Genomic DNA, 27,645 nt, shown 5'->3' with positions numbered 1-27,645 from the left:
TGTTCTGCAGACTAAACAGAAAGTAAAGGCTGAAAGGAAAATGTCACACATTCAGAGATAAAGTTAAACCTGCACATCTGTAAATTCCCCATAGACGTGGAAGACATACTGTATATTAAAACAGTTAAAAAGCCAGCAGGCCTAAAGCAATTTTTCTTATGAAACTAATAAAGAGCCCACTCATGCTTAACATTCCACAGTAAAGATTAATGCCAGAAACCTTCCAAAGAAAGCACATGCATCCTGATAAACGGATGAATTTAGGTTGAGACATAACTATTAAATCATTTCTGTCACATTCCAGCTTTACCGTTAGAGAACGAAACGGCAAATTATTCAGATTCCAGAAGGGACCATAAATCATGAATGTAATCTCGAAACGGTTTCCTTAACCAGCTCAAAACATGTCAATTCTGCGATCAAATCTGGAAACAAGCTGCCTTTTCATCCGTTCCACTGGAAAGTACAATAGAAGCATTTTCAAGCTTCAGAACTCTTACGAGGGCTTAGTTTACCTAAGAGTAGGTTCTTTACATGTTTGTTGTGGATCAGACTAGGTTTTTTTGGGTGCTCTGGGGACGTGGACGCTGGCTGGGAGTAGCTCACATTCACATTAAACACAGTAAATCTCAGCGGGACACTCACTTCACCACTAATGATGTGCTATCAGACACAAGTAGGTCAGCAAAGGCATCTACTCAGTTTTTGTACTTTCTTACAACAATGCATTACATATCCTCTCCTGATGACGATGTAGAAACCACTAATTAAGTAAAGGAACAGAAGTGATTGCAGCCTTTCAGACAATGACTGACTTAGCTTTGCTTGAAAACAGCAAATGGTCAGAAAGAATTCCAGTCATTTCAATTCCTCCGAGTTGCAAACTAACAAAGTAAGATGAAGGGTCACATACCCTTCTTCTTTTCTTTTTTGGAGGGTGTCTTAAAAGGTGGCTGCTCGACCGGAGGTGTGCTGGTTTCCACTTCTGCAGACATGTTTGGAGGCCAGCCTTGTGGGCATGCAGCGGGTGTGAAGACGGGATCAGTTCAGGATCAGCGCTCTCGCTCTCTCCTCTGTGCAGCTGGACTCAGCAGTGAACCATCATCAGCTGTGCCTGCGCTGGACAGGAAACAGACGGAAAGAGAAAGCAAAACAGGAAATAGATTTAGCAGAAGTTGACAAATGCAAATAAAAGACCGTCTCTGCAAGTGTTTTTGTAGGTTCATATAATTTGTTAATGATAAGTTAATATGTAATATTGGCCAAATCGTTAGTGATGCTGCTTTATTTTTGCCACAATAACAAGCTGTTGTTTTTTCTTCCTTAAATATAGTACATGCATGTTTATTATTACATTTTCAGGTCTGTAGGGACCTGGACCTATAGATTGGGCACGGGATGGATCTCTAACTTCTTAAATAGCAGAACACTCTCCTAATATTCATTCATTCATTCATTTTCTTTTTGGCTTAGTCCCTTTATTAATCAGGGGTTGCCACAGTGGAATGAACCGCCAACTTATTCTTATGCAGCGGATGCCTTTCCAGCTGGCACCCTACACTGGGAAACATCCATACACTCTTGCATTCCCACACATACACTATGGTCAATTTAGCTTATTCAATTCCACATGTCTTTGGACACAGGGAGAACATGCAAACTCCACACAGAAATGCCAACTGAGCCAGCCCGGGCTCGAACCAGCAACCTTCTTGCTATGAGGCGATTGTGCTACCCACTGCGTGATGCCCACTGTCCTTATATGTAAATAACAATGACAAAAAATCCCCAAATAAAGCATATTTCATTAGATCTTGGAAGTGTTTAATTCAAGCAGATGTTTTTAGCAACACTTTCAGAGCTCATTTACAAGGTAAATTCAGCATCTGTCTTTGTTCAAAATCACAATTGTGAACTGCACTTTTTGACTGATCAGACATTTATTATATCTGCACAGTAAAAATATGTTTTATAAAATATTTAATATATCCCATTACATATCTTGGTACCGTAACACACCTTCCTCCTATACTTTTTAAAGGTCTCATGAAATTAAAATAAAGTTTTTTAGATGTTAATATCAGTATTGTTTGTTTTTTTAAGATATCTATAAGCTAGTGTGCTCCAAAGCAGTGACAAAATTCGTGTTTATAAGAAATAAAACTGATATAAACATGTAAAGTTTGTAGTTTGTCACTTCCGCCTAAATGGATCAACCATTTATTCACATGAACTCATACTTCAGCTTCCCATCAAATCTTTTGACCAATCATATCTTCTCTAGTATCTGATATGCCACGCCCCCTTCAAGACGCTTCTCGTTTGTTTTGATGGACTTGAGCTTAACCGCTCTTATTGGCAGAGCAGTGATAAAATAAAATGCTATTGGCTGTTTTTTAAAAAGGGGAGGGGCTACTATACTCTGAAAAAAAGATTCACAGATGATTCCTTGGATTTACTAAATTTTTTGAAGTGAAGTGGTTGTAAACAATTAATTTGGGTTGAATTTAAACAAACAAATTAAGTTGTACATTATTAAATTTAATTAGTTTGTTTAAATGTAACATATATATCGTTTGCAACAATTTTACAGACATCATTTTTTTCAGTGTATATCCCATCCTCTCTTGTTTCAGTTGAGCCCAAAAGTCTATTGGTAGGATATCTGTAAGAACGCAATCAGAGCCAATGTTATGTAGAAGTTGTGTCGCCTAATAATTATATTAATTCTAATATAATGTATATTTTACAATAAAAACTAAATGTAGCATGTCTCGATGTCACTTAAAACATGCAATTCATAACACATCAGAGCTGTAGACCTATAGTCTATGCAGCGTGTAAACTTACAGGGAGGTGTTTGTCAATAGTCATACTGCGCACCACGTTATTGAACTCCAATATCTCTGAGGGGGATTATGTTAGATAGCCTATATTAACTTGAGAGTTTTAAAAATAAAAGGCATTTAAAAAAAAAGAAACAACATGCAAATCAACAACAAATAAAACTGGTCCCGTGGAGTTCAGCACTTGTCATCTTGCCAGTATATGCTGTGTAGTGTGTGCAGCGCACGGCTGGTGAGAGAGAGAGAGAGAGAGAGAGAGAAAGAGAGAGAGCATGTAAGCTGGTATCGATATAACCAAAACCAAGATCATATTGTTATTAATATTCCATTAATGATACTTATTGAAATATTTATACATTTACATGAAATGTTTATTGATTGTGTGATCTGTATAGGCTGTCTGATCTTTTCAAAAGCTGTAAACTGACACGCGCGCAGTGACTGCATTGATGTTCAGTTCTGACGAGACACTTTTATTCAGCCTGTAGTCTTTAGTTTTTTTACATAATGTTCCATTACTTAAAATTTCTTTCATTTTTTAAATTTATAGTTTATTTATAAAATGAGTGCTAGGTTGTTTAGCTGTGATCATTATCATATTTCATATTCAGTTTATTCTTCAGTAGACTATAGATTCATTAATAATGTATTTTATAAACGGATTGTTTATAAGGACTAAGCTATTAATATATAATACATTAGGCTAATTCATACATTAAGACATTAAAGTCAGGTAGGCCAACAAATCACATCCATGTAGTGAATTACTGTTGAGTGGTATTGGTGCGAGGTATCAGCCTTTCATGTCCGATATGAGTACGAGTATTTTACCCAGGTATCGGCTCGATACCCGATACTGGTATCGGTATCAGTGCATCCCTAGACATTTAGATTTGAGAGATGAATGAAGGACTTTAAGCAAAAGACTGGCTTTTGTAGCTAATCCATGGTGATTTGCTATTTGTACGCGTTGTTTTGAGAAATGCACTTACTGTTTGGCAAATTTCAATTCTGATCTGAGAAATATACTAAAGCGACTGAGAAAAACTGTAACAAGGACTAAAAAATTTGTTCTAAACATTAAAAAAGTTTAATAAATGGTTTAAAAATATATTGCTCATGGCAATATTGCATCACTTAGTCACCTTTCACTTGTTAAAAACCTGTCTGACTTTCTTTCTTCTGTTATTGAACACAAAAGAAGATATTTTAAAGACACCTATAGCCACTGACTTCCAAAGTATTTGTTTCCTCCTATGGAAGTCAACGGTTACAGATTTTCATCTTTCCTTAAAATATCTTTTGTCTTCAACAAAATGAAGAAACTCCTAAAGGTTTGGAACCATCTGAGGAAGAATAAATGGTATAATAGTATAAATGTTCATTTCTGTGTGAACTATCCCAAGAAGACCTAACAAATGAGACCTATTTGTAAAGTGTCACAGTTGTATTCAATAGAAGAGTGGTTCCCAAAGGGTCACGAGACAATGAGGGGGTGGGGGGGTCGCTTAGTGATTTAAAAAAAATCTTATATATGTTATTAAACTATTAGAACTACCGTATTTTATCCATAACCTACATAAGATAAAAAATAGTATTTAATAGGTACATAAAAAACAACATACAAATAAAAAGCCAGTTAGTATTAAATTAAACAAATGAATAATGACTTTAAAATGGTATGGCTGTTAGACTGTTGCACTTTTTTGTGTTGTCAATATGCTTGTGTTTATTTAATTCCTACTGGTGTGTGTGTGTGTGTGGTGTGTGTGGTGTGTGTGTGTGTGTGTGTGTGTGTGTGTGTGTGTGTGTGTGTGTGTGTGTGCGTGTGTGTGTGTGTGTGTGTGTGTGTGTGCTTGTCTGTGTGTGTACAATATTGTGTGCAATGTTTGTATGTTTCTAACAACCTGCAAGGATAGTGGCGGTCGTGTGTCACTGGAATTGTTATTTTGGCGGTTGCGGGCTGAAAAGTTTGGGAACCCCTGCAATAGAAGACCATTTCAACACATGTTATTCTAGTGATCGTGAGCATGACTATATCAATTAAGTGTAAAAAAAATTTCCATTCATTATATTTCCAAAATATCAACCTAAGTAACTTAAATCTGACTCAACCTTACATTTTGACCACATATAGTATGTTAAACAGTAACACACCAAAAAAAATCAATACTTTTTTTGTAAACATTGTTTTAAGTCAACAATAGACCAACACGTTTAATAGATCTTATGATATATGATGAAAATGCATATAAATGCACACACACGGCTTTCCCATTTATTTTAGTCACGGTCTGCAGCATGGGGACAATTAATATAGTGCGACAGAACAATAACTGATGACAGATTCCAGGTCAGATGTTGATGAACAATTGTTTAGAGTAAGGTGATAACCGGTTAATTCCAGTGGACTAAATAAATCCACATACAACGCTATAAATCAAAGTGGCTGTGCTTAAACAGAAGCTGAATAAACATCCTGGACCTTGGAGTATTTTGCAGTGGTGACTGCATTGTTGAGCCATAAACACGCTCCACTCGCTGCCTTTAACAGCCCACGTGACATTTATGTTTAGAGTTAATACAGATAACCGGCTCTCCTCAAGACTTATCTGAAGTGATAGGTCACCGAGGCATTTTGTACTCTCCGACCTGTCCTTTCTTGGCGTATCTATTACAGGACCACAGTACTTTGCTTCTATCTCCCGCTGTCTCTGTGCTGCAATTATCCAGCCCTGCACCCAAAGACAGGAAGCCAGAGCTTCCCTTCCATCTGGGATCTATTCATTCTCCACCTTCTTCATACCACAGGCCAGCTATTTTTGCACTTTGTTTTCAATATAAAAAAAAACACTCTTACGTGAAAATATTTGGGATGTTTTTACCTTAATGCTTCCATTTACTCAAGCCACCTATAAATACATTCACATTCTCCAGCTCTTGTTCCTGAAAATATCCTTCCTGTAGAACATTCAAAACAATGCTGACATTATGTTGTAGAATTACAAAACAACAAGGTTTTATCGTTAACTAAAACTACACTCAAAAAATTACTTTTGCTACTTTTTACTACTTAAAATGAGTTAAAACAACATAATTATTAAAGGGCACCTATGATGAAAATCAACTTTTGTAAGCTGTTTGGACAGAACTGTGTGTAGTTATAGTGTGTCCACAGTCATACAGGAGTGACAGAAACACAAAAAGTGTCTTTTTAAAAACTTTTCTGATGTTACACATACGATCCAAATCCCTCTCATTTTGACGCCCACCGCAACTTGACAAAGGAGCACCTCAGCACCTTAAAAATGAGTTTTACAAGTTTAAAATGTTTTTAAAACAGTTTATGTTTGTAATAAAGACAGTAAAATGTCTACTTAATTCATCATCACAGCTGCATAGTGTCAGTAGAATTATTAAAGATTATAGATATTAAAAATTTTTAACAGCTCAAATTTCCAATATACAAAAGGATATAACAAATAATCTGATGAGTATTTTTAGCTGAAACTTTACAGACACATTCTAGAGACACAAAAGACTTACATTAAATCTCAAAAAGGAGTAAAATAGGTGCCCTTAAAGTTGTTTTTGGATAACCTAATGGTTTTAAGTTGAAACAATTTAAATTTGAACTTAATCAATCTGTGTTAAATTTGTCTTAAATTTGTTAGTTAACTTATTCGATTTGTGTTGGGACAACATGAGTTAATTGTGTGAAACCCTGCATGTTTTACAATGTACATTCATTCATTCATTTTCTTTTCAGCTTAGTCCCTTTATTAATCAGGAGTCGCCAAAGCGGAATGAACCGCCAACTTATACATGCTTTACGCAGCGGATGCCCTTCCTGCTGCAACCCATCACTGGAAAACACCCATACACTACGGACAATCTAGCTTACCCAATTCACCTATAGCGCATGTATTTGGGACTGTGGGGGAAACCAGAGCACCCGGAGGAAACCCACACAAACATGGGGAGAACATGCAAACTCCGCACAGAAATGCCAACTGACCCAGCTGGGGCTGGAACCAGCAACCTTCTTTCTGTGAGGCGATTGTGCTACCCACTGCGCCACTGTGCTGCCCACAATGTACATATTTTTGCAAAAATAAAACATTTATTTGCAAATACTCCATATTAAAAACAATTACTGAACAAAAATTTGTTGCCTTGGCATATATCTGAAATTATTTTGAATAACCGGGATCAATATCAACTAAGAATAAACAAAAAGTACGTTTACACGTTAACGCTATTTTTAACTACCAAGTACAAACCTTATTTTTTTGCATTTTGCCTGTTTATTTACACAAAATTTTAATTATAGAAATCCGGATTTGAAAATACCAGTATGTTGTGTAATTAATTAAATGTAATTAAATGTAAAACTATCCATGTTAAATAGTAATAAAAAATTCTAAAATTGCTTGTCCCAAGTTTTACTTGAGTATTGAAGTTAACCCAGATGGTCATCTGAGTGCAGATATACGCCCACTTCAATGGTTAATGCTGCCTACAACACAGTGCTACGTTGGATGCAAATTTCATTCATTCATTTTCCTTCGGCTAAGTCTCTTCATTCATCAGGGGTCACCACAGAGGAATGAACCGCCAACTTATGCAGCATATGTTTTACACAGCTGATGCCCTTCCAGTTGCAACCCAGTACTGGGAAAAACCCATACACATTCAGACACACTCATACACTACGGCCATTTTAGTTTAGTCAATTCACCTATGGCGCATGTCTTTGGACTGTGGGGGAAACCGGAGCACCTGGAGGAAACATGGCAGAGGCACGAGATTGATGGTTACGTGGAGAGCCTTGGTTTGAATGCGTAATAATTTATATCTGCAACAACAATGTCAACTTTTGACACATGTGGTCATTAACTTGAATGTGTAATTAAGCAAACACACGAGAAGATTTATTTGTGTAAAAGAAACACAGCCTTAATTCATCCTCATTACGGCAAGAAATTATTTACAAAATAAATGTGACAAGGTGATTGACAGGGCACGTAACCAAGCAACAGAGCTGCCTGTTAATGATGTAGTAAGTCCTAAAGCTTGGCTGTCTACTCTTCACAAAAAGAGCTCATTCTTTCAGGCATATATGTAGGCAAATTGGGATGCAGCAACAGTTTTAATCTAAGTGTAAATTACAAAAACCTGTATATACACTAGATTTAGCATACGGCCCCTGAGCATGCATCAATACTGCCGCCACATTTATATACAGTGCTCTTAGGACAAAAGTCATTCAACCGCACTAGTCAAGACTAAAGCCAATCTGAAGATGTTGGACTTTTGTGCTGCGTACGGGTGTAGTAACAAGCAAACAACGCAAAAAGGCAGAACATTTCATAGGAAAGATTTCGTTTTTTTACGTTTTTTGTATGTAAAGTGATGTAAAATTATCATTTTTCATAATTTAATTTAAAAATATTTGCATGTAGACCACCAGAAAACCGATCATAGATATATGTATATATGTCTATATATCTATGCCTTCGGATGGCCAGTCCTTCACTGCACCTTGGTACCACATTCATTTCAAATGAGCGCGACCCTGTACTAAAATGGTGGCTCTATTGACGCATTTATTTTGCCTATAGAATAGACAACAAGAGCATAGGTGACATCTAATGTAAATATCTATGACGTAATGCATCATAGTAACTTGGTCTATGCACTTTATTAAACTAAAGAAAATCTACATCATAGCAAATGTAAGTTCTGCTATGTTTTATGACACACTTAGGAGTGCACAATGTAAACCAATGTAAGCCAACTGTTCTATTGTAACACTGTGATACATCTCACAAACAATTCATTCCATAAAACAAATAATAATTCCATAATATTCTGTCTCAAGTGCTGAAGTGGAACTAGAGAAGCCGAGTATAGAAGCAGAAGGAGCGGATTAAATAAATGAACAAGCTTATCAGTAAGTGACAAGGCAACATGCTGCCGCAAGAAACCATTTCCATATATTATTTTTTTCATCTTCGTTTGTGATATGAGTGTTTACAGTTTATTGCAATTCGGTGCATATGTATGATAAAATAATCCTATTGAGATTAATGGAACATAGGGTTCCATGTCTCAAATTTCTAGAATGCATTGCGCTGTGATAGCACGTTCCCATTCTCTACTCGAGGGGGCTCAACAAATAGTACTAATATATAGAGATGCACAAAAAATGCTAATTCTGGGCTGAAAAACGAAAATGCTTTGTAATAACCATTATTTTACTGAATAAAATAAAGTTGTCTTGTAAGATTTTTAAATATAACACATAGTTAAATTACTTACTTACTCCCAGGGTCATTTATATCAAGTTGATATTTAGCCTCACCATGTTCACCACTAGAAAACATCTAGTTTTTATGAGGTGGGTTGTTAGCCCAACGCTCAACCTGGAGGTCCAGAACATACACACATACACTACGGACAATTTAGTTTATTCAATTCACCTATAGCGCATGTCTTTGGACTTGTAGGGGAAACCGGAGTACCCGGAGGAAACACATGTGAACACAGGGAGAACATGCAAACTCCACAGAGAAATGCCAACTGACCCAGCCGGGGCTTGAACCAGCAACCTTCTTGCTGTTAGGCGACAGCGCTACCTACTGTGCCACCGTGCTGCCAACTTAAATTACACTGGTATAAAAACACCATACAATAAAACAACTACATTTTATTGACAGTAACATGTAATTGACTGAATGAGTCAAGAGACGTCAATTTACCAGTGTTGGCATGATAGCATAGTAGCACTATTGCAAGCTGCAGGCACATGCATACTACATAAACTTGAGCTAGCATGTCATTTCAGCTAACTTTGCTTTTTCTTGGTGAGCATGTGCAATGGTCACGGTGGCGCAGTGGGTAGCACGAACGCCTCACAGCAAGAAGGTCGCTGGTTCGAGCCCCGGCTGGGTCAGTTGGCATGTCAGTGTGGAGTTTGCATGTTCTCACAGTGCTCACAGTGACTAAGCTAAATTGACTGTAGTGTGTCTGTGGAAGGGCATCTGCTGTGTAAAACATATGCTGGATAAGTTGGCGGTTCTCATTCTGCAGTGGCAACTCCTGATGAAAAAACGACTAAGCCGAAAAGAAAATGAATGAATGAATAAAACTTTCATTGAGATGGAATGTTAGTGATTGGATAGGTCTTGGCTCGATAGGGTAGCTTTACATGGAAATAGGAAAATTAAGACCTACAACACAATATTTCAGTGAATTTAAGACTTTTTTATGCCTAAAATTTGAAAAGACAATTTAGGATTTTTTAAGACCCTGCCGATAGCCTGGAACAAAACATACACAGAGGAGAATTTTGAGGGGTTTTTTTTGGATTATGGTAAATGTGCATGCTACAGTAGTTGATGCTCTAGCATTTTAGTCAGTGCAGCAACAAACCACCATTGTATGGCACAAATCATTAATATGAATAGGTTTCATTTTTTTTGGGTTGTATTTTTGCTTTGGCACAAATATACTTTGAGCCGATGATGTTTGAGAGCCGAAAATTTGGTGAATCCCAACTAATATCCAATCATAGTGTGTTGTAACACTTTTAAAAATCAAGTTAAGCGACTGTAATGAACACCATGATTTGAACAAAGCCTGTAATGTTATGACTAAACAGTGGCTATAAATGGCCAAAACTAGGCCTGGACTCATGAGGAAGTAATTGACAACCAAAACAACAATTACAGGACCTCATGTATGCAGGTATGACAAGCAACATCACCAACTATTAACCTGGCAATCATTCATTCATTCATTTTCTTTTCAGCTTAGTCCCTTCATTCAGCAGGGGTCGCCACAGCAGAATAAACCACCAACTTATGCAGCATATGTTTTATGCAGCGAATGCCCTCAAGCTGCAACCCAACACTGGGAAACACCCAAACACACTTCCATTCACACACATACACTACGGCAAGTTTGGTTTATTCAATTTACCTATAGTGCATGTCTTTGGACTGTGGGGGAAACCGGAGCACTCGGAGGAAACCCACGCAAACATCCTCTGCACCATCGTGATGCCCCATGGCAATCATGATACACCATTTTACATGATACACCATTTTGTAATAATTTTTTTTGCAGATATATGTGAGCAGGGATCGTTTTGAGTGAAATTTCAGAGTTCTTTGTGCCTCGCCAGACATAAATATAGTTGTAAACCCATAATCAGCTTCACTCCTCACGCTGGCGACCCACATGTAACCCCAGACCTCTGCTGGTCATCTATAACTAGTGAGCAGAATCTATTATAAGAGCAAAGAGAACCAGCTGAATCCCGAATGACAGCTGCTGGAAACTCAGGGTAGACAGACTGAGCAACCTTGGCACAAAATACCCACAAATGCAGAGAGTCCTTTATAGACATGCGACTTCCCTTCCTGGCAAAAAGGAAGGATGGAAAAAGAGGAATAATGTGTCATGCTGGCAAGCCATTGGGATGTTCTAGACAGGAATAAAGTCTTGATATCTATCTAGCTCACACTCTGATCCTATTAAGTCTACGGCAACAGACGAGAGCAAACATGCTGTGTTTACATCTACCACAGTGTTACTGTTAGCGAGCACACCTAAATACTAATTTAGATACCAGACTGTGAGAATATCTGCACAGTGCTAGTTCTCACAGACATTCACGGCCACTTTTATGTGAATGCACATTTCAGTTTCAAGAGAAGCTTAAAGATGTCTTCAAAATGTAAGTTTCTTTACCACTGTCATTTTACAAGCACTGTATTCTATAAACTATTAAACAGTTTATTTATTCTGGTGTTCAAATGTTACATGAAGAGACACTGTTGAGATACTGAAATACACTGCAAAAATGACAATCTGATTTAAACTTACAAAACATCTCAACGTACATTTCACTAAACTGTTTTAACAGATCAACTCTTTGAAACCTCAAAATAAATGGCCAAAGTGATTAATTATTATTAGTGTTTAAATAAAAAATTGTCAGACAATTGCCCACTACACTGCAAAAAATGTTGACTCAACTCAAAATTGTAGGGCAACTAGCTGCAGTGCTTTTTTAAGTTGACTCAACTTTCAACCCAAATACTGCACTTGACTTGGTTTATGTTAAAAAAAGAAAAAAAAAAGCTCTGCCGCAAGTTTCCTTACAATTTTAAGTTGAGTCAACTTTCTTTTACAGTGTATATGTAATTATCATTAGTTATAATAACAAATATTAAGTGTGTCAAAATGTATTGTTTCATCAATGCATCATGATGCAGACAATTCTTTATTGATTTAGTAACAGAGCTTAACCAGTTATAACGTACTAACATCATTTATCGCTTATGCTGTACTGGATTTCACAATAGCACACAATTGCAAGAAAGATAAGACAAAATTGCAATTGATTAAAATGCTTCAGTGTCTATGTATATGTGTCACCACTCTGTGAACAACAGTGATCTTTATAGCCAATCACAGCCATTTGCGTTGAGCCCGTGAATACAATAGCCATCATACAGTAGGTGTTTAAGAACCCAATCAACAGGACTCAAAACGCAAGTGGGAAAAATGCTGGTGGCTCACTTTTTTTTACTGTATGTATTAAAAGACAACATTGTATTCGTTTGAAGTAAAATTTAAAAATGTGGATGGAAAGTGTTGCCAATGCATCGTTATGCATAGTGATTTGTGATGCATAAAATTCAATGAATTACTAAAATGATAATCGGAATTGAGACCTTAGTTTCATACCTCCAACAAATAGAACCATTGGCTGCATCTGAAATCACATACTTCCATACTATATAGTATGCTAAAACAGTATGCAAGCCAGGTATGTCCGAATTCATAGCATTAGAAAAACAGTATGTACCAGCATGACCTACTACTTCCGGTGAGATTCTGAAGTGCGCATCCAATGGACCCTACGCTATCCAATAACGCACCGCGAAAGAATTCATGAATGGGAGTGAAGCGATGCAACTGACGCGGGTAGGTCACGTGACCATGACTAGGGCCAGACAGAATCTGCAGACATTTTTTGCTATTTCTGTGGAGAATTTTGTAAAAAAAAATTGCAGATTTATGCGGATTGATTTTAGGAGTATCATAAATGAAAACGTAATATCTGAAATAAAAAGTAATACCTTTTTAACTTTTATTTAATGTTTACAATACAAATCCAATTAGATCCACTTATTTGGTAAACAGAGCAAGTCTCTGATATGATATATCTACTAAAATACAGAAAATATTACTTTACAAACTATATTGTAAATACATCAAATGAACATTTTCATATTACTATTATTACATCACAATAATATTAGTGAAAATTATTTAAAAACTGAATAATATAAATTTACACACATTTACACGAGTAAATACATAGACTCGATAATGGGCTAAAAATCAGCAGAAATCTGCAGATTTCTGCACATGCAGATTCCGTGTGGGCCTAATCATGACCAAATGGTGGATGTAGGACAGTACATCCGAGTTCCATTCATACTACTCACATTCATACTGTATAGAACGTACTTTTCTAACAGTTGAGTAGTTAATTAAGATTCAAAAGCAGTACCTACTGAGTAGTAGACGATTTCTGACGCAGCCTTTGAAACAGTCTCTCAAGTCTTAGCACTTTAACAGACCACACAGTGTGAAAAGCTTTTAAACTAAAAGTTGTCATCCAGCTGCTGCTTGATTTTGGAGCTTATCCAAGGTACAGAAATACATTAAACCGGAAACTTGAGTGAAAAAAAAAATGTAAACATTGGAGGAGTTAGTAAGTGGTTCAAAATAACATCCCTATAGACAGACCTCACACTACACCTAGCATTTTACTAATCCACTTCCCTAATGTTAGTGCATAAGCAAAACATCCACAAATTCAATCACGTTTACACATTTCATATCCATAAGCACTACATAATCTATGCGTAAATTCCGCCTTAAAAGGCTAAGTTAAAAAACTACATAGCATCATGCACTGAACTGGACAGATTCATCTAAACAGACAGTTCATGCTCTTCTGCTGGCCAGTAAAACTCAGTGGACTGTATTTTCTGTCCAACCATATGGTCACCATATGATGCAGAAGATGTGTGTAAATGAGGTCATGTACCTTTAAAGATTTCTCACTCTTCCTCACACAACTTTAGTACTTCCTGGTCAAAGCACAAGAAAAACATCAATATTTGCTTATTCCCGCTGGCCTGAGAAGACCTCTGAAATCTCCATTTTCCTCAGCCTGGCATTTCAGCAGGCCTTCAGTACTTGGTCCAGCAGGCAGAGAGGGCCAACAATGGGTATTTAAACACCATCTTTCCTCTTCCCTGTCCCTGGCCCCAAAGGCTGTAACTTAACTTCAGCTATGGAGTATGTGTAAACATGCACATGAGAAAAAAAGGGAAAGCCAAGGCACATCCTTCTCAGCTCAATGCCAAGAATCTGAGGTAAACACTATGGACAGACACTGGATAGTTACAGCAACGGTCCCCACTCATTCAAAGGTACCAAAACTAAAAAAATCAGACCATGTGTTTCATATGAATATTATAAAGCTATACGATAATACATCTGTGTGCACATCAAATAAATATAATGGCTTAAATCAACAGTTTTTTCTCCTCGGTGTCAGTATAGTGTGCACTCTTCAGTCCGTTTGTGACTTCCTCAGTTAAACATAACACAAGAGCATCCAATCAATGTAATATGTAATACACAACTAAGCATAACATGAATTAAGAGCACATCACTCTAATGAATGTGCACCGTATACTGACAGTGAGGAGAAGAACTGTTTATGTGTGCACAAAAGCTACGAGAATACTTTTGTGCACTCGTAAAACTTAAATAACAACAATAAAGTTGTTATTTAAGTTTTATCTGTGCACAAAAGTAGTCTCCTAGTCTCAAAATAAGCTGATTTAACCACTTGTCTGTTTTAGGGATATTTTCAAACAAGTCTGGACCATTGCAGCATATGGAGGATGAGAGCACTCACAGATTTAATCTAAACTATCTTAATTTGTGTCCTGAAAATGAAAGAATGTCTCAGGGGGTTGGAATGGTATGAGGGTGGGTAATTATTTACATAATTTAAATTGACTTAATTTACATAATTTAATTTGTGTGGACTGACTCTTTAAGAGCAACCAGAACTTTGAGAGTAAAAAAATAAAAACATACAGACAAAATGTATACTTGTGACCCTTGCTGATATATTAAGACCTGTGTAAGAAACAGGTTATTGCTTATTGACAGAATTATAATTTTTGAGTGAACTAACCCTTTAAAGGGGTGGTCCAGAGTGTATTTTTTAGTCTTGGTTGTGTTTATAAGATGCAAAGCAATGTGTGCTCATGCTTCACTTGTAAACAATCCTGTTTTTTTTTTTTCAGATATCTCACTTTGATTATATTCTGCTACTCAGCTAACATGAAAACAAGTGTCATATTTCCTAGTTCCTCCAAAAGCCTGCCCTCAAGAGGCTCTGATTGGTCAGCTAACATAATGTTTTGTGATTTGCGAATCGGCTCTACGTCACCAGGAAAAGCATCACCCCTCTAAAAGCACGTGCTTTGCCTCTGCTGTGTAAATACTGTCAATCAGTTTAGCTTTTAGCCATATCAGTTTGTGCCTGAATCAAACAGTAAAAGAAAAGGACACAGCTGAACCTCATGCCTGCTCTCTAAAATAACATCTGACAAGTGTCTCTCACATATATTCAAAATAAGCATGTGTAAGTAATATGAAGCATTCACATATCTTTTGCAAGTTCGTTATTTGAGATGTAGAACACACAGAAATCGTCCGTTCTGCAGCGCTGGTGAAGATTGTAGCTGTTTACAACAGATTGACTGATAAATATGAATTTGTAGCTAAATTGTTAACAGTGCCAAACAACATTTCCCTTTGTTTACATCCTTGATTACATCCTTGCTACAACATACACCTATTGCTAGAAACTGTTCATGTAATAGATCAATTTTAAGAAGTTAAAATACTTACAGGTTGTGGCTCACAATCCACAGCTTCGTCTATTATGGTTGGAGCTGCTCCTTTGTTGAGGAGTTTTTAGCCAAATCCAGCACAGAACTAAGAGAGATTCTGGAAGTTCTCCTTTGTCAAATGCTAGCTATATATTTATTTATAATTCTCTGAAACATTGTTCAAATTAAACTGTAAGCACTTCTCTCGTTGTGACGTGTCCATTGGAAGTCCAAATACAGAAACAGAACAAGCTCTGTGGAAATAGCAGCGTTTGGAGGCCACCTCAGGTTTCTCAGCTATAACATTAAAGCGCATCTGGCCACGCTCATTTGCTGCGGGGGGTGTATGCGTGTGGGGAATTTGTAATCATTTGTGATCTCACTAACTCGGATGTATTTTTTGTAGTCCCCAAATTTCATTTGCTGTAGGTTTTGCTAAGCTAACTCTGTAAAAGATGTCTCCCTTTGCATTGAACTTTGAGCGTATTACATTCAGAGATGTTGTTTATGTTCACACAGCTACATTACACATCAACTGAAGTTTAAAATATGATATCGTAGTGGACCACCCCTCTAACTTTCATTTTACTAATCACTCATTCATTCATTTTCTTTTCAGCTTAGTCCCTTTATTAATCTGGGTCACCACAGCGGAATGAACTGCCAACTTATCCAGCACATGTTTTATGCAGCGGATGCCCTTCCAGCCGCAACACATCACTGGGGAACATCCACACACACACACCACAGACAATTTAGCTTACCCAATTCACCTATAGCACATGTTTTTGGACTTGTGGGAGAAACTGAAGCACCTGGAGGAAACCCACGTGAACACATGGAGAACATGCAAACTCCACACAGAAACGCCAACTGACCCAGCCAAGACTTGAACCAGCAACCTTCTTGCTCTGAGGTGAACATGCTACATACTGCGCCACCATGCAGCCCTTGACTAATCATAAAAGACAAAATTTTCACCTCTTTAATTTAACTGAAAAATGTCAATTACTACATATATTGATCGGTGAGTAAATCAACAGCAAATTTTCATTTTTAGTTGAACAACCCCTTCATTTTAACCACCCAAGTAAACATGCACATGAAGAAACGAAAGCCAAGACACATCCTTCTCAGCTCAATGCCAAGAATCTGAGGTAAACACTCTGGACAGACACAATCTCCAGGGGTGTGTTGTCAGTTGTCAACAGGACACTGGATAACTAGCAGGAACACGCAGGGCACTAGCAACAAAGGCCTGCTTGTACTCGTGCCACACGCAGGATCAATCGATGTATTTAATGGCCTCAGAACACCTCCACATTTCAGAGCCAGTCGGTCACAGGCTGAGGATAATGAAGTGTCTGAAGATGGAGATCAGAGCCGAAGCCTATCACAGAGCACGAGGCTAAGGTGATAATGATATTGATTCTTGTATCATTTTGCAATTCAGATGTAACATGCGGTTGGCCAATTATTGTGTGACCCTCGTGGCTTTGGATTGCCATGGTTGTCACGGCAACCCTTGACAGGTATGGGCAACTCTTTTCATAGCGCTGCACTCACAGACTGGCTTTGCACAGCAAACACACAATCCATCATCCAAGACACATAATCAAACAAAACGAGGCAAGCCGCACACTGCACACAAAGCCTCAGAAGATGAAATGTTAAACAATTACGATTCACTTTCAAAAGGAGGGATTGATTACACTGAGAATCTGAAGCAAAATCAACCTAATTAGTATTGAGTGTGATATAATTTTGAAAGAGATGAATATATTAGGCAGCAAAAGCTGAATTAAAAATATATCTATAATGTTCAAAAGAATCTAAAAAAAAAAGAAGAGATATACATATAATATATACTGTTTCAACTAGGCATGGGACGATAACCAGATTAAAGGTTTACCGCGGTTTGGAAAAGTCGAGGTTTTAAAACCGCAAAACTTTTCTGTTATACCTTTCCTACTGTATGTGTAAAGTTTTGTTAAGTAATCTGTGTTTGTGAAACTAATGAAGACAGCAGAAGTCAATGATTTATTTGAATTATTTAGCCTGACATGTTTACAGCTCCAAATATTATAAATGTTTCAATAATATATTGTGTTCAATGTAATTCATTTAAATGTGCTTTTCTCATTTTAAAGTTGCTCCCAGAGAGCAGACTTGCTTATTAAAGGTGAGATTTTTCCAGTATTTCCATTCATAAATGTACAGTAGTCAAATATTTCAGAACAAATATTTACAATAATTGACCCAAATGTGATTTTCTCGTCCTAAAAGTTGCAGCACATTACCAGAGGCCAGACTGACTTACAACAAGTGAGATTTTATTAAACATCTCCTTTCTTCGTATTTTTACAGTAGACTAATATTTAGTAAAATATTTACAAAGATTTACATAAATGTCATTTTCTCATTCTAAAGGTTGCAGCACACTCCCAGAGAAAGAATGACTTACTACAGGTGAGATTTTACCAAATATATCCTGTCATATGCATACAGTAAACAAATATGTAAGCAACAGTAGACATATAATTTTGTACTTGCAAAGTTTCTTATAGTCAGTTAAATGTCTGTTGAAGGAACAGTATCAACAGATATTAAGCAGATTTACTAATACTCAAATGGACCATCAAAATAAAGTGTTACCCACAAAATACTTGTTGACTTAAAATAAATGCAGGCAAGAATTTACTAATACAGTAGTATTTTAATACTGCAATCCACACCAACAAGATTTGTTGACATACTGGACATCACACATTTTCCAAGGCTGTAGTAGATGAAAAGTAACAATGTTCAAAATGCTCAGTTCTCAATGTATCATCAAGGGTCACAAGTATACATTTTGTCAGTGTCCAACATTAGGCACGTTCAAATCAAGACTGAAAACACATCTGTTAAAACTAAATGAGCACTGTGCTACGTCCCACAGATGACACTACTATGTCTTTCTATTCTTTTTTATTCTTTAAAACCTGTTATTTTTTATTCTTTAACACATTTTACTCTGTTTTAATCATTTTTATTCTTTGTTGTTTTTATTTATTACTTATACTCGTCTTTTTTATTTCTGTTTATGTAAAGCCCTTTGAATTACCATTGTGTATGAAATGTGCTATATAAATAAACTTGCCTTGCCTTGCCTATGCCTATATGCTTTTATTTTTTACTCTCAATCTTCTAGTTGATGTTATAGGGTCAGTTCACACAAACATTTAAATTATGTCAATAATTACTCATTCCATTCCAAACCCCGGAGACATTCTTTCATCTTCAGAACACAAATTAAGATATTTTGGAAGAAATCCGAGAGCTCATTCATCCTTCATAGACAGCAATAGTCCAGAAAAATACCAAAAAAAAACTCCCTAAAACAGATTAATGGTTCAATCTGAGATTTATAAAGCTACAAAAATACTTCTATGTGCACACTAAACAAAAATACCAACTTTATTCCACAGTTTCTTCTCCTCAGTGTCAGTATATATTTACCAGCACTGTATACTGATGTACACCCCGGATGCCCACGTGTGACTTCCTAAGGACAAGCATTAAGAGCACACTCTTTTGAATGTGTGCACCATATACTGACAGTCAGGAGTTTTGAATGAAGATTGAAAAAATGTTGTACTGAAGGCTTATGGTCTGTTTGGAGGATTGTTTTGTTTTTTTTCTAGACTTTGAACAAGTCGGGACCTTTTCTTTCTATAGCGGATGAGAGAGCTCTCGGATTTCATCCAAAATAACTTAATTTGCATTGTGAATAAAGTTGAACAAAGATTTCAAGGGTTTGGGATGACATGAGGGTTAGTAATAACAGAATTTTCATTTTTGGCTGAACTAACACTTTAACTCACATTTTATGAATCACCAAGGACAGTTTCAGCTAAAACCTTCTTTAATTTTACACTGAAAAAAATCTACATCTTGATTGGCATCATAATGAGTAAATTAACAGCAAAATTGCATTTTTAGGGAAGCAACTCCTTCTTTTAAACCTTCTGAGCCTCAATTGTTGCCACCCTGTTTATTAATTCCTGACCTAACATGAAAGTTAGAGTTTGCGCAATATTTTTTTCTAGGAAATAATTACACGGTTAATCTTGAGGTGCCAGCATGAGGTCCCATGCTAAGTGGAGGGTTTTAAAAGTAAAAACATTTTAAAAATGCTGTAAACCATAATTTTAGCGCTCTGCTTGTGTGGTCGTTCAAGTGTTTCAGACCTGCTACAAAAGAGGCATTATAAAATGTGTAGTATATAAACAGCCCAGACCCTAGACCATAGTGACACAACAAACTCTTTATGGAACACTAAGCAAAGGTAAATCCTCTATTCTCACTGTAAATGACTTCTTCTCAAGGTAGGAGACCAGCATGTACTGTAAGCTTTTTGATTCAACCTTTGCTGAAATGATTTTTAATGGAATGAATTGAGGACAAACGGTGCGGTAAGCCACAGGATTTCTGCATGAACAGACTAAATATTTTTGTTTTATACACAAACCTTGAACACAATGTTCTTACACAAGATTGAAGTATATCATTTGTAAACCTAAACTGTGTAGTGGTTTGTAGAAAAGGCTAAACAGAGTGCTTCAGTGAAGGCTAAACGTCTAGGTTCTGCAGTATAGCTACCTAATGATTCTCAAGGACTCTGTAATGAACAAGATGGGCGTCAAAAGTTTGTCCTGCTATGGGTCAAAGCCTCATGTAACAGGGCAGTCAGTGTCCCTCCTGTTGTTGCATAAATACTGCACATAGCTTCAATTAGATTTTTTAACATGCATCAGAAGGTGTCCTGTATAATTGTATTGTGTTTATTTCTTAATGTTTTACATTATTATGACCATGATTAACAGAAGACATCCACTAAAATGTCTTTGTTGTGTGTTACTATTCCATGAAATAATAAAAAAAAAAACAGACTCAAAAAAAATCTTTTCAGGCATATTTAAAACAAGAATCATTTGAACACATGCTAAAACACTAACAAAACAATAAAATATATATAATACAAAATTATATATACAGTTGAAGTCAGAATTATTAGCCTCTGAATTATTAGCCCCCCTGTTTATTTTTTCCCCAATTTCTGTTTAACAGAGAGCAGATTTTCTTCAACACATTTCTAAACATAATAGTTTTAATAACTCATTTCTAATAACTGATTTATTTTATCTTTGCCATGATGACAGTAAATAATATTTGACTAGATATTTTTCAAGACACTTCTATTACTACTAACGTGTGAACGTTATCACTATGACATCTATCAGACATTGGATTTTTTCCAACACAAATTAAAATCAACTAAATATCAACTTAACTTGACGTCGTTATTAACTTAAAGTTGTCCTTAGACACTGACTAGACAATGATTTTTTGTCAACTGACCAAAAATGTATGTCTTATGAGGTTGTGTGTCTGCTGGGTCAATTTAAAGACTTATTATGTTAAAGACTTATTATGTTATGTTATTGTGTTAAGTAGGCAAGGCAGAAATTATCAATTTTGACTTCAACCTTAAGCTGTTTTATAAAATAATTATAATTATAATAATTATATTATATATAATAAAATATTATATAATTATGATAATTATTTATATATATATATATATATATATATATATATATATATATATATATATATATATATATATATATATATATATATATATATATATATATATATTCATTCATTTTCTTTTTTAGGCTTAGTCCCTTTATTAATCTGGGGTCGCCATAGCAAAGTGAACCGCCAACTTATCCAGCATTGATATGCTACCCATCACTGGGAAACATCTAAGTACACACTCATTCACACACATACACTACAGCAAATTTAGCTTCCTCACTGTGGGGACTGTGGGGGAAACCGGAGCACCCGGTGAAAACCCATGCAAACACGGGGAGAACATGCAAACTCCACACAGAAATACCAACTTATGCAGCCGAGGCTCAAACCAGCTACCTTTTTGCTGTGAAGCGATTCTGCTCCCCACTGCGCCTATGTGCTGCCCCTATATATATATATATGTGTGTGTGTGTGTTGTTGTCATTCAGGTTTGTTACCATTATGTAAGGTGTTGCATATTACAGTTTGGAAGAACGTGAGGTAAATACAACTTTTGGATGAACTGTTTCTTTAAAATCCTAGACCTAGCAGATAATGTAAAAATCAAAGGCTTCTACGGCTGACACACTGAACCACTTTTTTTTCTCCACTAGAATCAATGAAAAATCTGAATTTCATTGTTTTTAGCAGAGGGGAAAGTGCAGTACAAACAAACCCTTGGGGCAAAGGTCACTTACCTCAGCATGTGGCCACCACAGTGAAATACCACTCTACACATAAAAACAGCCATGACTTCTCTACTGACCTATATATGTCTACAATGAAATACAATAGCAGTCCCTTTTGTGCAATAAAATGTCACAGAAACAAGAAAAACAGCAGAGTCAGCGGAGAGGAATCTTATAAAGGTCCAAAGTGATGGAAAGTCGCCTTTGTTTTTGGATTCTCCACTTAAATATGCTGGTCTTTGATGAACTGAGAAGGAGGAGGAAAAGGTGCTGATAGCATTTGAAGAGTTCAGAATGGAGGACAGAAGAGAAACTTCGCTGAGTGCCAACATCTGGTTCCAATAAAGCAGCACACATTGTACCAACAGGAGAAAGAAGAATGTCCTGACGCGAGTCATATCCAGCATCATTTCAAAACGCCAATTCACATTCGAAAACTGTAAAACACGGTGTTGGCTCCATGTCCTTGGTAAAGTCATTTACACTACTTAAGTAAGAGCACATTTTCTGTGTTCGGTAAGATGGAAAGCATCTGTCCATGACCAAAGTGGGGAACAAAGACACTTTCGTTCAACGTTTCAAATAGGCTTTTTTTTTCTGCCTGCATCAAAGTCAGCGCAGTAAAAGAAGGTTACATGTTCACTCTGCATTTCCGGCTTTGTAAAAGAAACAGGAACGTATTTACTGTGGCATTTCCTCCTCTAAAAGTACCATGGGGGATGGTGAAGTAAACGGGATGAAAATGCCATGCATGGAAAGGAAGAAACGGTACTGCTAAAATGACTGAAATTACTCTTGTTCTCTCATCACTTTTACTCCAGCGGTCCTGACGCTTAAAGGCTTAGAGTTTCCAAGTCTTGCACTGCCATAAAGATCAACCAGGACATAATGACAAACATTCCCTTGAACTGAGATCATACCTGCAACCACAAGTATATGGACTCACCAAAGCTGGTTAAAATAGCACAGCAGTCCAACGATGTGTTTGCTGTAAATAATGAGCACTATTATTTAAGCTCCTACTATATATATCTATATATGAGGTCATTATCACTCTCAGCCCTCCTGTGGTTCAGCTGGCAAGTGTAAAAAAAGCCTTTTAGAAATTATGTTTATTGAGAAAAGATTGCATCAGACTTATCGAAGTGAGTTTTTCTTTTTATTCTGAATAAAAAAGTTACATTTATTCCTGGTTTGCTTAACATTCATACTCATTTTTAAAGCAGAACATTTAATAATTGGATTATATGGGGGCTGCTGATGAGTGTGGTGGATTAAGATGTGATTTACAGCACTTCTGCAGAACCTACAACAGCATTTTAATTCAGAAAATAAACAGGAATCTCGCTTCAAATAATCAGAAAATCAAACAAATCTAATATACTTGTGGATGATAGTGAATTATTCCATATATAAGTACAAGAAAATGCTGAAGAATTCACTTGATGAATCTTTAGATGCATTTATTTATGAACTAGATGCTTTGACGACCAAAATAATGCAATAACACAAATAATGCTACCAATATGAGTTATAACATTAGAGAAGAACATTAAGGATTTTGAGGGATGACTTTTAACTTGCTCAGAGATGGCTACCCTTCAGGCCACTGTAACTAAACTCACAAGCCAAGCTGAAATGGGTTTTTATGCTTTATGTTTTGTGACAGAACGTAGTTAACTAAATCAGTGTTTGTGGTCTTTGTTTGACCAAAATTGTGATGGTATTTTTATCAGTTGAGAACTTGTCAAAAACTGCTGCAAAAAGTTGATTTTTTTCAATGCTTGTATTGAATTTTAATGAGCAACATTGAAACTAGAAAAAGAACAGGACACTCGTGAACATGCTGTTCTTTTTTTAGAGATGCTTTTGGTTCTTGTGTTGAATTCATATTTCAGTTGACCCAAATTAGAGTTCAAATTTAGATATTTCGAGGTGTCTTGTTGGAAAATTATTCAAATGAACAGCACCAACAAATCAATCATAAATTAACTTTATTTTAATTGAAACAAATCTACCAAGTGGGATCACACCCTAAACGATTTGTAGTATTTCAATCTTTAAATAAACGCAATAGAGCACTAAATGAATCTCGTTCTCTTCAAATGAACAAAAAATTAACAATAATAAAAAATCCTGATAATGCTATTCTTTCTTTTTTGTGTGTTATTTAGGATCTACCATAGGGAAGCTACAGTAAATACTAGATAAATGCCATTGAGTGTGGTGTCAACATGAAGCTGTTTGATTTTGGATGTGGTCACTGTTGAATGCAAACATCTGTGAATATAGGTCAGACCAGCAGCCAACATCAGGGTCCTATCAAGCTCTTTTGCAGTGCATTTGTCATGAGAATCATTTCAAATCAACAGGTCCTATTTGCAAACAACAAAAAAGGTCTGCTATAGGTTAGACACAGACCTTAATAACAGATATTTCTATCTATCTACCTGTTAATCTTTATGTTTTGCTAATATACCGACGACTCAATTGTCAGTTAAATATATGACTTTTATTGAAAACCATAATTTCACATTAATATCGGCTAAAATAGCATGTTTTCACTGTACTGGTAATCTGTAAAAATCCCGTAAGGCGGTACAGCCACAGACATGAGGACTTTAGACAGTGAATGAGCTTCTGCTGCAGTGAATGGAAACAGACCATTATATAAATAAATAAAATAAATTATAACCTAATACATTAAATACATATAACGGCCTCTTTCAAAAAACGGGGTCCATAATAATAGCAAAATCGGCAGGTTTCCTGAGACAGTATTCGCTTAAAAAAACGTGATAGTACTCACCTACGTGGAGACAGTAAGCGGAGCTCGCATACTCCGAACCGGCGGAGAAAAAGCGGCTTGACGAGACAGTCGACGCGTGGCCGGTAGTGCGGTATATTCCCGTGATGTGGCTGTGAGATGTTGACGCTGAAGGTCTTATTCCCGGGATGTTGGCAGCTCTCAGGAATGCGCTCCGATGTTACTGCAGATTCGGTAACTCCCCCTCAAAGTGAAATTTAACCCTCTAAAGACCGGATTCAGTGCGTCCAGGGCATCACACAACACACGATACGCATCAACCAGTGCTCCTTATGCCTCCCCACTTTTTTTCTGCTCCTGCTGTTTTATACCGTGTTAGTATATTTATTTATTTATTTAATTTTTTTTTCTGGATAGATGACGTTTAGTTGTGCATTACAACACATCACTGCTGTTTCCAGTCAATGAAATTATGCAATACTTTACCGTCAACAAACTGTACAAGCTGTACTGTCAACAAAATTCTCCGCAGTGAACATTCATGTTTGTTCCATTTAATTTCATTAGCTTTTATTTATTTAATAGATTATATATAGATTTACGTGCTTATGTTTGGAGCTGTTTTGTACTGTTATATTGTTATAAAATACCGTTTTAAATTTTGTTATAGAAAGTCTTTTAAATAGCTTTTCTGAAAATAAGATGTCAACATAATATTGAAATATTCATTACTCAGTTAGACATATGTTATGAAAATTAACATATTCTGACCTTAAAGGGAGAGTTCACCCAAAAATGTTAATTTCATTAACATTTACTCATCATTTACTCACTAGTTTGAGGTTCTTTCTTTTTTGAATGCAAAAGCTGTAACTATTGACTTGCTTGGTATTTGTTTTTCCTTAGTCAATGGTTACAGGTTTTCATTCATTCATTTTATTTTCAGCTTAGTCCATATATTTATCAGGGGTCGCCACAGTGGAATGAACCACCAATTTATCCAGCATATGTTTTACACAGCGGATGCCATTCCAGCTAAAACCCAGTACTGGGAAACACCCATAAACTCTTGCATACACATACATTACCGCTCACTCAGTTCACCTATACCACATATATTTGGGCTGTGGGGGAAACCGGAGCACCCGGAGGAAATCCACACCAACATGGGGAGAACATGCAAACTCCACACAGAAATGCCAACAGACCCACTGGCTCGAACCAGTGACCTTGCTGTGAGGCAATTGTGCTACCCACTGCACCACCGTGACACCCACAGGTTTTCAGCTTTCATTAAATATACTTATGTGTGTTTAACAGAAGAAAAACAAACTCATAAAAGTTTCAAACCACTTATGGGTGATTAACAGTGAGTAGATTTTAATTTTGGGGTGAACTATCCCTTTGCTTAAGTGAGTATTCTAAATGTTTGTTATATTTGAAATAACCTGTGCTAAATGTTTATTACATTTTAAACGTTGGTGAAATGTATTATTAGCAAGTGTTGTACTATTAGTTATATGTATTATTTTCTGTGCAGTTAAACCGAACATTTAAAGCTTTATTCTTCTGATGCTTGAAAACAATTTGTCTTTGAAACATATGCATACTCCCCACATCAGATTATAATTTGGATCTAGGAACGACTGGCATTTTCTGATTGGATGACCTTAAACATCTGCCAGATATTTTAACAGTGATAAGATTAGACAGATAAGTCAGAGCCTGGCCCTTAAATACCTCTAAAACATACATACAAATTTTAAACTCAGTTCTAAAACATATCGGCAACCAATTTAGAGAGCACAGGATAGGCGTAATGTGTTCAAACTTGCAGGTGCCAGTAAGAAGCCTAGCGGCTGCATTTTGGACCACTTGAAGATGATTTATACAAGATTGGCCGATACCCACATAAATTGAGTTACAGTAGTCCAAGCGTGATGATACAAAGGCATGGATTAATCTCAAATTCCGCACGAGTTAAAAAGCATTTCACTTTGGCTAATAATCTCAGCTGCAAAAAACAAGATTTAACTACTGCATTTATCTGTTTGTCAAATTGAAGGGCAGAATCTAGAATCTATATATATATTTAGTATATGTATAATACTATAATACTATATAAACAGTTATAATATTTATAATAATGTTAAAATGAATGAATAATTTTAGAAAGTGAACATTAATGTAATAAATTAATCACACAACTGTTATGCATGGATTTATTTTAAACGGTTCCCAATTCTCTCAATCCATAACGTTCTATCATATCACATTTTCAATTAAAGTCTCCGACATTTTTATTTAATCTATGATACTGTTCATGGGTGGATACTCTTCCCCAGTCTGTAGAAGAAATTACAGTGTGTCTTGAACAACGAAGGATGAGACAGTAAATGAGAGATCGTGAGGGAGAGAGAAGGAAAGCGAGGGAGTTGTTTTCTCAGTCCTCCAGTTGATTGACAGTTAAATGGACAGTATTTTTAGAGCAGGTTTTGCATTGTCTGAGAGAACAGCGCTCTTGTTTTAAAATAGAAGCCTTCTCTGAAAACAATATCATATACCACAAGGCATGCAGATTAATCTGATCCTTCTGTTGAGTTAGTTTTTTTTTATTTCATGTTCATTGTTTATTCAATCTTTTTAGTGTCTCAATAAGAACCTCAGGCCAGGAAACTAAGATGTAGCCCTAAAGAGAGAACCACGGCTGC

At 36.3% G+C, this 27,645-nt stretch overlaps 1 protein-coding gene across 4 annotated transcripts in view; it reads right to left on the bottom strand.

Moving 5' to 3' along the window:
- The window catches only part of si:ch211-204c21.1 (disabled homolog 2), a 63,463-nt gene extending 38,206 nt beyond the window's left edge, over positions 1-25,257 (bottom strand). Inside the window, exons 1-2 of one of the 4 annotated variants that reach the window (XM_056458183.1) lie at positions 24,977-25,257; positions 914-1,119 (exon numbers count right to left, since the gene is read on the bottom strand). In XM_056458183.1, the coding sequence (XP_056314158.1) occupies positions 914-995 (82 nt within the window). In that variant the 5' untranslated portion in view covers positions 996-1,119; positions 24,977-25,257. Of the gene's footprint in view, positions 1-913; positions 1,120-4,753; positions 4,772-24,976 lie in introns of those variants that run through there. The other 3 variants (XM_056458180.1, XM_056458181.1, XM_056458182.1) reach the window with 3 other exon arrangements.
- Between the last annotated feature and the right edge of the window lie 2,388 nt (positions 25,258-27,645).

Source organism: Danio aesculapii, chromosome 5 (assembly GCF_903798145.1).
Source record: "Danio aesculapii chromosome 5, fDanAes4.1, whole genome shotgun sequence".
In the NCBI taxonomy this organism is placed as follows: domain Eukaryota; kingdom Metazoa; phylum Chordata; class Actinopteri; order Cypriniformes; family Danionidae; genus Danio; species Danio aesculapii.
This window is presented reverse-complemented; position numbering and strand designations above follow the sequence as displayed.